General features: G+C 38.4%; 1 protein-coding gene across 6 annotated transcripts; it reads left to right on the top strand.

Moving 5' to 3' along the window:
• Window positions 1–225: 225 nt before the first annotated feature.
• On the top strand, window positions 226–11,987 carry CBL (cystathionine beta-lyase). 6 transcript variants are annotated; one of them, XM_077385310.1, is made up of 14 exons: window positions 227–411; window positions 513–699; window positions 812–927; window positions 1,175–1,245; window positions 1,362–1,453; window positions 1,547–1,634; window positions 1,723–1,834; window positions 4,008–4,104; window positions 4,277–4,358; window positions 8,659–8,776; window positions 10,488–10,595; window positions 10,666–10,768; window positions 11,277–11,453; window positions 11,625–11,987. In XM_077385310.1, the coding sequence occupies exons 1-13, from the start codon at window positions 352–354 to the stop codon at window positions 11,450–11,452; spliced, it is 1,410 nt and encodes a 469-aa protein (XP_077241425.1). In that variant the 5' UTR covers window positions 227–351; the 3' UTR covers window position 11,453; window positions 11,625–11,987. The 6 variants fall into 6 exon arrangements, with proteins under 6 accessions (XP_077241429.1, XP_077241425.1, XP_077241426.1 ...); XM_077385311.1 differs by having other exon boundaries at window positions 228–411; window positions 815–927; window positions 11,663–11,987; XM_077385309.1 differs by having other exon boundaries at window positions 228–411; window positions 11,663–11,987.
• The last annotated feature ends 640 nt before the right edge of the window (window positions 11,988–12,627 follow it).

The following is a 12,627-nucleotide window of genomic DNA, read 5'->3' as shown; positions in this document are numbered from 1 at the left end:
CTCAGTGCCCTAAAAAAATCACATCTCAAAATAGAAAGGCAAATGATACGATGACGCCCACGGAGGATGTACGGACCGGGGAACAGTTCATTGTGACAGATTGCTCACCGCTGACGTGGCGTACATGGAGTGGCCGTCCCGGCTCGCGCGTCTCCCTTGTCGTCTTGTTAGCACAAATAAAAAAGAGAGTGTATCTACCAAAAGAGAAGGCATAAATAACAGGTCGACATATTCCACTCTGGCCATTTGTAGGCACAAACAGAACTACGTTCAATTCAAACAGAACTAAGTTCAATTTAAAACCCTAGCAAGAATCTATGTTCAATTCAAAACCCTAGCAAGAATACCACCATGTCTTCCATCTGCAGACCCCCTTCTTTCTTCTTTCTCTCTACAGACTTCAACAGTCCGGTAAACCTTCGTCTCAATCATCTTTATCTTTCAAAATCTCTCTCTCTCTCTCTCTCTCTCTCTCTCTCTCTCTCTCTGATTGATGTTCGTCTTGTTTTTAGGGTTTGAAGCATCAATCTTCCCATTATATCTTCGGATTTAGTAGGGCTTTGGTATCTGAGAATAGAAATCTTTCTCTTTCTAAGAAATTCGAATTGAATTGCCTCAGCGAAAGCGAAAGAGACATGAGTATTTCGGCTTTGGCTGAAGATGTCAGTGGATCTTTGGATGATTCCCCTCCCGCTGTCGGTAAAAAAAATTTCCATTGATAATTTTTTCTTCTTTTTTTTTCTTTTTTTTTTTCTTTCTTTAATTCTCCGAAAATGTTTTGTTTTTGGGTTTTTTTTCCCATTGCTACTAGTAGATTTGAATGTGAAGGAGCCGAGTGTTGCAACGATATTGACGAATTTCGGCAATTCCTTTGATCCGTATGAAGCTCTTAGTACTCCACTATACCAAACAGCTACATTTAAGCAGGTATGTATGTTTGTGAAACAAGGATAAATAATAGCTTGTCATATGTGTTTGGCCGTTTGGGAAACAAAAATAATAGCTTGTTGATAGTTTTTGAATTTCGTTCTTTGATATTATTCAATCAAGTAATTCATACAAACTTGTATACTCAATACATATACGTGATAAATCGAACCCCCTCACACACACACACACACACACACACACACACTTGCAAGTCCAATCCTTTTTTCCCTTTTTCATATTGCAGCCTTCAGCCACTGAGAATGGGCCTTATGACTATACTAGAAGTGGAAACCCTACTCGGGACACATTAGAAAGGTCAGAATAATTGTTGTATGGACTGGCTTGTAAGTTATCTACCACTTTTGTATGTAGCTAGTTTGGTCTCTTGGTGTTCTAAACATTCATGTTTTATTTTTTTTGTAAACAATCAGGCTCCTTGCAAAGCTGGATAAGGCCGATCGAGCGTTTTGCTTCACTAGTGGAATGGCTGCTTTGACTGCTGTTGCAAATCTTGTTGGAACTGGTCGTTATAAATGCTTTTGATCTCTGTAATTTGATTGTTGATGGATCTCGTGGAAAAACTTGCCTTACTGTTTGGTGAAATCTGTTGATTAAGGCGAGGAAATTGTTGCTGGAGATGACATATATGGTGGTTCTGATCGGTTGCTTTCACAAGTGGTTCCGAAGAAAGGGATTGTGGTGAAGTAAGTCTGCTACCCTATCTAGTTTTTATTTATTTTTCACAATTTCGGCAGTAATTGGTGACTAGAAATTATATCTCTGATGTCCCAGGCGAGTTAATACAACTGATCTGAGTGAGGTTGAGTCTGCAATTAGCCCATGGACACGACTAGTGTGGTTGGAGAGCCCAACAAACCCTCGCCAACAAATCTCTGACATACGGGTATGACATATTACGTTTTTTGTCTTGATCAGTCCTTGTGAATTTTCTTGAATTGATTTATTCTTCTGCCGACAGAAAAAGTATTGATTGCTTATAAAAACAGTTGTTGGGGGTGAAAACATATTTCTGAAAAGAAAATAGTTGGTAGCTCACGTGTCGTGTATGCGCATGTAGACCCTTGCCTGACATTGCCACCCTGGAAGGGTGCCATCAATCCATTACTCTGTCACTGAACACGATATCTTTTCAAAGGGATGACTTAGCGTGCGTGCATGAGTGAGTGAATTAGTGCTTGAGTGAGTGAGTGAGAAAATGTATGGCTATTGCCATCCACAAGAACACCTGTACAGGCTGGGAGCATAATTTACGCTTCTAGATGAATGCTGCAACTGCTTCCGTGGTTATAGATTTATAGATAAACTATTTATTGCCTAATTTGGCTAATTTCATTTCACAAGTCATTTCAACGAGTTGCTTTTTTTAAGACATGATTGAAATCCCCTTGCAGAGTCATCTTCTTTCTTCGATGCTCTTCATTTTTTTTGAATGGTACTGCAATTAAACGAAACAAAAGAACAAGGCCCAAGACCGAGATGGTCAAGGAGAAAATGAAGCGAAAAGAAAGAAAGCCCTGAAGAATGCCAGAGGAAAGGGGAAAAAAAAATACAATCTCTTGTCAAGGAGCAAGAAAATCCAACACCTCAAACTTATCTCTCCCAACTCCATCGTGGGCAAGAGCATCTCCTTCACAGTTGGCAGAATGGAAAGCATGATGGAAAGCAATAGCATGACTCGTAACAGTATCCAAAATCTCCTCAAATCTCATCTGCAAACCGCCACAAGAAACCTTTTCTATACTTGATCCATCTAATAACATTAACAGAACCCCCCTCCACGATCAAGGCAACAAGCAAGGAATGATCTATAAGACAGATGCCGTGCAGCAGGTCGAGAAATTCAGCCTTGGTGGAGTCTGCCACACTGATCAGGCCTAAATATGCCCATCTGACCTCGGACTCCCCAGAATGCAACAAGCCACTAGTGCCAACTCGACCCATCAAAGTTGACTTTGAAAAATTCCAGAGACAGAGTGGCCCAACGAGGGGAAGGCCCAGCATGAATATAACTCTATCTAATCCTGCCCCATGAATGGTGAACATTAGCTATTGAAGCTCTGAAATTTGGAACATTCATTGTCCATTGAATGCTAGTGGAAAATCAGCTGCTAAACGTGCCCAATGTTCGTGCTAGGGCCTTTGATGGTCCTCTCTTTCCAGATCATCCATAAGAACACCGAAATAGGACTCCACAGCGATCTCCCTCTGGAAGATGAGGAAGCAAAAGCCCACGCCTCAAACAGATTGGCATGTGGCTACGCAAGACAGAGAATCCCCAAGAGCTCAAAGATGAAACCCCAAACTGTCCTCACAAATCTGCAATGGATGACTTGGTGGTCATTCGTCTATTCAGCACCACACATACTGCATAGGGTGGAGACATCTTTTAATCTATTACATAGATGGCCCACCAGTAGAATATGTCTAGACAAGTAGTCCGGCAAAAGTCCCTCACCCTGGGAGGCATCTGAGGCGACCATGCCAAGCTGGCCGGAGATAAGTCATAACGAGGAAGATTCTGCAAGAAGAACAATCTAACAAAGATAATACCCTATGTGTCCCATAGCCAAGCTTCAACATCATATTTATTTGTTTCAGTATGTTGGATGCTTTGATAGTTTGATGAAACCACGTTATTCTGGGATGTACGTTGAAATCGCATGCTTCTGGGATGTCCAAGTATTTGTATCTCTATTAATTGTTCATATTTTATTTCCACTAATGAACCTGGTATTTATTGTGGAGAACCACTGACTGTTAGTATAGAGAAGTTTTAAACCTCACATTTTTGTTAATTTGGTCTAGCTGGTCCAGATAACATTTGATTTTGTTGTTTGGCTGCTTTTGAAGTAGTTTTTCCCATCTATTTCATTCTGAAATAGATGACCGCTTTACTAGTCCATACTGAACCAGTCTACCTAATTAAAATTGTGTTCCTTTTATACAAGTTTTACACTTTTTGTATATGATATGATTTAAGAATTATCTTCCCTTGCTGATGTTTATATTCATTTGTCTTTGAGATGCTTTTGCCATTTTGTTTCTTTCATTTCCAGAAAATATCAGAGATGGCTCATGCACATGGTGCTCTTGTGATGGTGGATAACAGCATTATGTCTTCTGTACTATCCCAGCCATTAGAACTTGGTGCAGGTATGTATGTATATATGTTGTGGATGTAAAGTAGGTATGTATGTATATATGTAAAGTATGTATGTATGTATATATATGTTGTGCATGTAAAGTAACAGGTTTGCTAAAACTGCAACTGTACCCCGCTTCAACAGTTAGTGTTTAGTTCTGATTGTTCCATTTATTTTTGCAGATATTGTGATGCACTCTGCTACAAAATTTATTGGTGGGCATAGTGATGTCATGGCCGGTGTTCTTGCTGTAAAGGGGGAGAGGTTCACAACTTTTACTTTGCCTTTCAGATCTGTACCTTAGAATGTCAATTTCTTTTCAGAGATATACGAACTCTCTAGGTAGGAAATGGGCATCATGTTCTATGTTTCATATATAACATATTATCATTCTTCAGAAGGGAGGAGGTACTTGTGTAGAATGTATTCAGGGCTCAAAGCCAATCCCATTTCGTTTTAATTGATTCTCATCCTAGTGATGCAAATGACAGTGGAGATCTTAAAATTGATTCTCATCCTAGTGATGCAAATGAACAATGGAGATCTTAAAAGTTAAAACCATGCAAATGGAGCAATGGTTGTTGGGAAGCTGCTCATCTTTTCACATCCATATGTTTGACCGACCTTGGAATTGATTCATATATTTCAGAGTTATCAATAAATAACCCATTAATTCTAAACATAGTTCTATTGTTTTGGATGTTCATTACTTCATTTTACCTTTCGCAATGTTTTGTTAATGACAATTTGAAGGCTTATGATTCTTAAGAACGCCCTTTAAACCAGGGATGATAAAACTGAACCTTGATGGGTCAAGCCTTTGTAATTCAGGCCCTATAGTCATTGGGGGCATTATCAAGGGCCATGAGATGGTATTTTCTAGATTAATCAGGATAAAGGATGCAATTGGAGTGGAAGTGATGGCTCTAAGACGGGCTGAAGTTGTTGACTTAGGTTTTTTCGAGATATTTTATAGGAGGAGGCACATTGAATGCGATTAAGTAGTTGCAATCGGGATTTGATGCTCCTTGGTGTCTTAGATGTTCTAGTGGAGGCACACATAACATGGAAGCTAAGATTCCGATTAAGTTTTTCCATGTTAGAATATGCAATGGAAGCTGATTCTCCCACATGCAAGGTTTCAAACATCGGTTTCGGTATGGATTTCGGTCCCTACGGAAGTGTTAGTTTTTTGGAAGTTTATGGAAGTCCATGCAAATGATGGAAAAAGTGTAAAACTTGTATAAAAGGAAAAGGTTTCATGACATGTGTTGTTGTCACCTACAAAATTCTATACAACCCCATAAATATATGCTTCAAATATATACACTGTGTATGAAATATACCATTCCAATCATTAATTCCATAAAGAAAAGGTCTCATGTCTACACACAATGCTACTGAAGGCTGTGAAAATGTGGGATACAAGTATATAACGAGTCAACGACATAAAGGAGTAAAATATAATGACCACTCATCCCCAAGGAACCCAACCGTAGAGTTACGGGCGGCTCAAATCCATCATCCCTATCTCTGTCACGTTGGTCATGGTGCATCTCTTGACAAATCTGGTCCTCAATACACAGGTAGTGATCCTGCCATGACATGCTAACCTAGTATCATTGTTATCATTGCTGGACATACTGATCATAGACATGCTGCTCAATGTGCATGAGAAATTCCAAACGTGGGTACATGGCACGCATGTCATGTTGTTGTGATGTACCGGCGGTATTGGCCATATGACATCCTATACCCGTCCGGGAGAATTCGAATTTCTTCAATGTTTTCGTGAGCAAGGTTCCAGAGCGGGAATCAGAATGGGAATCGAAGGCTCCCGGGATGGTCGGAAGCGGGAATCGTGGAGTCGCCGGAGAATCGCTGGGGAGTTGGGCATCGCCAGAGAATCTCCTGGAAATCGTGTTTCACATAACATTAAACCGTGGTTCCTAAAAGTAGGAGTCGGGTTTCCGGGGAATCATGAACCGCGATTCCCAAAAGTGGGAATCTGGTTTCCGGGGAATCCGAACCGGGATTCCCAGATTTTGGGGATTCGAGAAGATTCCCGTTTCGGATTTGAGAACCCGGGAATCGAGGTTCCCCACTCCTAGGGAAGAACCCTCCTTCCTTGTTCGTGAGCATTACCATATAGGTATGGATACCCATTCTCCATGTGATGTAGTCAAATACCCACGTCAGGTGTATCATAAGGCCCATAATCATGGAGGCCATTTATCTTTCAAAAAAATAATCATGTAGGCCATAACTGGTGGAGCTATGTAGGTTCTTATGTCCATGGGCTTTGTAATGGACGGGGATGAGCTTCTGTAGGTTCTTATGTCCAAGCATGTTATGATGCTTCAAGTGGATTAGATTGACAATTCCTCTCACAGCCTGAGGAAGGCATCATGTGAGAACACTTTTATAGCTATCTTTCTAATGTTGAGAGCATATGTCCCATATATGACCTTCCACTAAGCTGCAAAATAAAATAAACATACCAATATGTAGATGAGACAACCACTCTTCATATATCAAATACTTGCACATTTGTATTTTTATTGTTTTTTTTATCAAATATTTATTTAAAGAATTTTCTTATAAAAATAAATAAAATAATTAATTTTGGAAAGGGAAAAAAATCCAAATCCATCCTTTAGTAGATCAGGCATCTTCCAATGACAAAGATTTAGATTCTAAGTTGTATTGTTGCTAAGTTTTTTTTTTTTCAAAATTGTGGGGTTTCCCCAATTTCCAAACCCCAAATCAATGTACAAATGCATCTAAAAACCTGGTGGTGCCCACAAAACGTGGTGTAAATGGAGGACCCCACCCTAGCATTCGTCACCATGCCATTTAGATGGAGGGAGGCTTCACCATGCCATCCATCACGTCATTTAACTACCCACTTTGTTGTAGAGAAAATCTTTTTCTAATAAAAAATTTTCTCGGAAAAGGTGAATGACATTTTGGGAAGTTGCAGGCTTAGTATTATATATATAATAGATGTGCATTTACTTCACGTGTAGTTTATTGTTTGTTATTGTGTTTATATATGTACTTCTATGTTTTTGTGTACATCATCTATATACTCTTTACTGTGAATCCAATTATGTTCAAACTATTGTTAGTTCTTCTATTTTTTATTTTTTATTTTTTTGACTTTGTAGTCTGTGTTTTCATGATCCTATTCTATGTTCTAATTTTACAAAAATACTATCATATTCTATGTTCTTTTCTATTTTATTTTTTTTGAATTACATTGCCTATGTCCTTGTAGAGTGTGAGCCTTGGTGCAACGGTAAGGTTGCTCCATTGTGACCTGGTGGTCACGGATTCAAGTCACGGAAACAGCCTCTCTGCAAAGCAGGGGTAAGGCTGCGTACATCTAGCCTTCCCCAGACCCCGCAATGGCGGTAGCCTCGTGCATTGGGCCGCCCTTTTCATTGTCTATGTCCTTGTCTATTTTGTCTTCTTTATTTTTAATTTTTGACTTCATAGTGCAAGTTTTCATGATTCTATTTTGTGTTCTAATTCTACAAAACACTATCCTATTCTATGTTCTAATTCTACAAATACTATGTTCTGGAAATATGTTTGTCAATTTTTGAAAAGTTGAAACCTTTTTTTTTCATTCAAGGAAATTTTTTTGACAAGTTGAAAACTTGAAATTCACATGGTAGTTAAAACAAGTTGAACTTCACATATATGGATTCATGTGATTGATAAGACCCATCTTGCTTAATCCATGTAATGTAATATTGCCTGATACCATGAAACTAATCAATTCTACCGTTTTTTTTAATGATGACAACTAATCATTCTACCTAGTCTTGGCACTAATAGTCTGTTCTTAAAGACTAACTGTCAGTTGATTATGATGGTTGACTTCTCCACGCCATGGTTTTTTAGCTTTGTAGATTAAGACACCATCTATTTAGTCTTCACGGCCAGTGAGTTCAGGGAGAGTTGGCCTGGGAGAGAAAAATGGTATAGGTAAGGCTGACACTGGTTCCTTCTACATATGCTGATAAAAGAATAGAAAGGACGAGAGGGATACCACTTTTAAAATACTATAGGGATTGCCTAGGGCTTAAGTGAATCTTTCGTCATTATGTTTCCTACCACATATAACTAACAATTAACTTGCATTGCATGTGAGATTGTTGTGTTTGACACTCGTCAGGCCCAACTGGTTGACATGGCTAGTAGAACAGAACTTCAGTCTATTGTTTGTGTAATGTATTACTTGATAGTTCTAATAAACTTTCTAATATTTAGATATATTTTATTACATTATATTTTCATATGAATAAATATATGTGAAATATTCAAGTATGCATTGCCTCATTAGTGGAAGCTCGGCTATTATAGATGGCTTCTAAAAATTCATTTGTTTTCAATCTTGAAGACCTATTTGATTTTTTCCTGTCATGTCTATTATTTTATTCATTGCAATCCATCTTAAATATATAGAACTATTCAACTAGAATTTTCACTTCATTTTTTTGGGTGTAGAGTAGAGCTTATTAATTACAGTTTCTTTGTTTCTGGTACCCATCAGCTTGGCAAAAGAGATAGATTTCCTACAAAATGCAGAGGGCTCTGGGTTGGCTCCATTTGACTGTTGGCTTTGCATGCGAGGTATTAAGACCATGGCTTTACGAGTTGAGAAGCAGCAGGTACAACATCATTCCTGCCTTTGATGGATTTTTCCTTTCTCTTTGATGCGTTTGCGCATTATAATGATTGGTCATTATGGTTGTGGTTATTGAATTATGTTAATATATGTATTATATTAACAAAAAAGCCCTCTAAACGCCCCTATTAGTATATTGTATTAGCCTTATTAGTGAGGGTGTTAGCACCTAACAAGGGTGTGGTAAGGGAACTTATGTGACAAGGGCACGATAAGGACTGTTTTGTTTGGTAGGCCAACCTCACTCCAAGGGAGGGCTAAACCATCCAATTAATATTCGTTTTCTGCCAGTCCGTGCTTGTTGTCATGCTGGCAAAAGCCGGGGGCTCATTTTGATGGTCCAACAATCATTCCCAAGTCATAAATTGTTCTCCGCAACATTGTCTCCATTAGCCTTATTTGTAAAGGTAACATACTAATAAGGGTGTAATAGGGGGCTTGCTTTGCTTTTCATGCGAAGCTTTCTGCTTTTCAGCCAGCAGGCAATGGACTCATTTTCACCATACTAATAAAAGCGTGATAGGGTGCCTTAATATGATCTAACTATGATGGATGATATTGTTGGTTGAAACCTGACGACCTTTCTCCTTAGTAATTTTCTTTTATATATTTATGTCCGTGGATTTGAAAGAATCATTAATGATAAATGTTTAATTACTATTTACTAATGTTTAAATACGTCAAAATTACCTCTGATTTAGTATTACTACTTACTGATTTAATCCTACTGATCAGTTTTAAAATTAACTCTGATTTGATGGTGGCTCAAGTCAAATCAGAACTCTTAACTCTTAAACTCTGATTTGATGGTGGCTCAAGTCCAACTCCACTAGAGACTTAATGAAGATCTTCAGCTTGACTTGATCCAGCCTTGTATCTTGAAATGAAATTAATGAAAAAGATCTTGAAAATTTGGAAATGGAAAATAAATATGAATGGATGAAACACAAAGATTTGCACAAGCAAAAAGTAAACATGGAAATGACAATGTGTTGTGTTCTTGAAGTTGCTATTTGAGTATATCCGAAATAAAAACTCTTTGAGGCCATGTTTGGCAATCATGAATTTTTTTTCCATTAATATTAGCTTACCCAATGTTGAGATAGACCGGAGAGTGACCGTGTGAGGAAAGGGTAAGAAAATGCTGAAAAACAAGGAAAAATAAATCTCTACCCAAAATATGATTTATTGTTTAGCCACTAACCCTTTTCTCACTAAAGGGCAAGCCTTGGCGCAACAGTAAGGTTGCTCCATTGTGACCTGGTGGTCACGGGCTCGAGGCTCGAGTCACATAAGCAGCCTCTCTGCAAAGCAGGGGTAAGGCTGCGTACATCTAGCCCTCCCCAGACCCTACAATGGCGGGAGCCTCGTGCACTGGGCCGCCCACTCATGCCCTCTCAAGTCTCTCCCCACCCTCCCCACCCCTCTCACACCACTTGATTAAACTAATATTCCATGGAAGTAAATTTCATAGCTGCCAATCATGTCCTAAAAGTATAAATGTTTTGTGTGATTTCTTTTTCGAATAGTAGTATAGGATTATGTGGACATAATGTTTTTCATCCCTTTAAAACCTCTTCTGTTCAATAAATTTTACTTTGTTTCAGTTTTAATTTCATTTTTCAATTTATTTATCCCCCATTGCTCTGATTTGAGATGATTGGTTTACTTCCCATGGAATGTATTTCTGACAGGAGAATGCACAAAAGATTGCTGAATTTCTCTCATCTCATCCTCGGGTGAAGAGAGTTAACTATGCTGGTCTTCCAGGTCATCCTGGACGCTCTTTACACTATACTCAGGTACTTAGGCCTTGAGACCAATGCTTTAATAAAGAAAATTGCGAGTTTTTCTTATATCAATCATTGGCAGGCAAAAGGCGCTGGTTCTGTTCTTAGTTTTTTTACGGGGTCGCTGTCTCTCTCCAAGCACATAGTTGAAAATACAAAGTACTTCAGTATTACTGTTAGTTTCGGTAATCATTCTTTTGACTTCAAAGCGCTCTTTTGGTTTCCAAAATTTAAATGCTTATAATCACTAGCCAGGAGATACTTCTTCCGTATTTATTTATTTTTGGGTAGTTTTGATGCATGTTTTTGAAAATTTCGCTGATTTATGAGTAATGACTTCTTTTTTTTGAATGATGAGATTTATGAGTAATGACTGATATACTAAACAACAAAAAATGGGCTTCTTCTGTCATTGATGTTGCACAATTATTCATATTTTTCAGAATTACCACCATTCACTTATTTCTTCATTGGCATCTGTTTGCTCTTAGTCGTGCATATGCAAAAAAAGAAAAGAAAAAGGAACAATGGATTTATCCCCAACATAATGTTTTTATAACTTTTATTTTATACAGTTCCACATCATACTGTTTCAATTAGCAAGCATACACATCTGCACACATCTGGATATAGGTACAGTTTGTGTACTGAATATTTTGCTTCTTCTCAACACTTTGCGATATTGTGCTGTAGGAAGTGTGAAGTCGCTCATAAGCTTGCCTTGCTTTATGTCCCATGCAAGCATACCCACTTCGATTCGTGAATCCAGGGGTTTAAGTGAAGATCTTATTCGCATTTCGGTTGGCATTGAGGATGTTGAAGATCTGATTGCAGATTTGGACAGTGCAATTAATTCTGGACCTTTTTAAGGTGCACACTTATTGCCTGACTGATTATACCTGAAAATCTACAGTTTTCAAGCGTGTTTTCATACTTTTTTCTTCTTACAGAAACACTTTTAAGCATTTGATTAATACAAATTTTCATTTTCTTCAACAAACAATTTGAAGTATTTGATTGAAGTTATGTTATTTGAAGCAGAACGATTCTAGTGTTTGATGGATGATCTCTGCATGCAGGCAAACCACTTCGAACAGAAGTTTATCTATTTGAACAAAGAGATGCTGATTAGTTTCTCTTTCATATTGTCATCAGTGTGCAGAGAGCTAAATTAACTAGGCTGATTAGCTTTTCTTTTATATCGTTATCAAGTGCAGAAAAATTTTACAGAACATTTTGGGGTTTAACAACCCATGAAATCTCTCTGTGATGGATGTACATGTATGAATCATGAAGGAAATTGTCAGCTCCTTTCATTACAGGACCCCCAACTGTCAATTGTGCTAGCATCATTTCTACCTTTCAAAACAATAAAATAAATAACTATGATTTCTAGACTGCTCATTAAGGCCATCTTTGGCAACCATGATTTTTTTTTTAAAGGAATATTAGTTTGAGTGGGGAGAGGGAGAGACTCTGAGAGGGCAGGAGTGAGGAGATGGTGCCAAGTGGCTCCTCAGATTATCACAATGTGACCCTGTCCACAGGGACTTGTATAATTGTAAGTTTGTAACCATTGATCTTGTACATTATCACAAGGTGACCCCATATATTCTTGGTCCCATGCCGAATGGACGATTTTTCATCTAGATAATCCAGCCGTCCGATCTTGCAAATTTTCTTTTGAACAGCGAGCAAAAGATGCCACTGCGGTCTCTAGACAAAACTTAGCAGTAGGCCCTTATCTTCTTTTTTTTTTTGGGGGGGGGGGGGGGAGGGGAGGGGGTGGGGGGTCCGAAAATAACCTTGGGATTATCAAAGAGGAATGCTAGACTCACAGGTGCCCTTGCTGGGGCAAGGGACGCCCCCATTGGTCAAATTCCATTTAAGATGGCACAGAAAAGTCCTTAATGGTTATGGAATTTATCCAATAGGGGCACCCTTTTCCCCCTTTTTTTTTTCAAAAGGCGCCTGTGAATCTAGCATTCCTCCTCCTTTTAAATACCTATATTTGTAGATCCTTTGTTTTGTGACAATGTTAACG

The sequence above is a fragment of the Tasmannia lanceolata genome, unplaced genomic scaffold (genome assembly GCF_043159265.1).
Source record: "Tasmannia lanceolata isolate RefF3 unplaced genomic scaffold, GAP_Taslan_0.1 ptg000007l, whole genome shotgun sequence".
NCBI lineage: Eukaryota > Viridiplantae > Streptophyta > Magnoliopsida > Canellales > Winteraceae > Tasmannia > Tasmannia lanceolata.
Note: the sequence above shows the minus strand (reverse complement) of the source record. Positions and strands in the feature narration are given on the sequence as shown.

Coding starts and splice junctions, on each gene's coding strand:
- CBL (XM_077385310.1), top strand. CDS start 352: ATGTCTTCCATCTGCAGACCCCCTTCTTTCTTCTTTCTCTCTACAGAC. Junction 412..512: donor CTACAGACTTCAACAGTCCG/GTAAACCTTCGT, acceptor TCTTGTTTTTAG/GGTTTGAAGCATCAATCTTC. Junction 1,454..1,546: donor TGCAAATCTTGTTGGAACTG/GTCGTTATAAAT, acceptor CTGTTGATTAAG/GCGAGGAAATTGTTGCTGGA.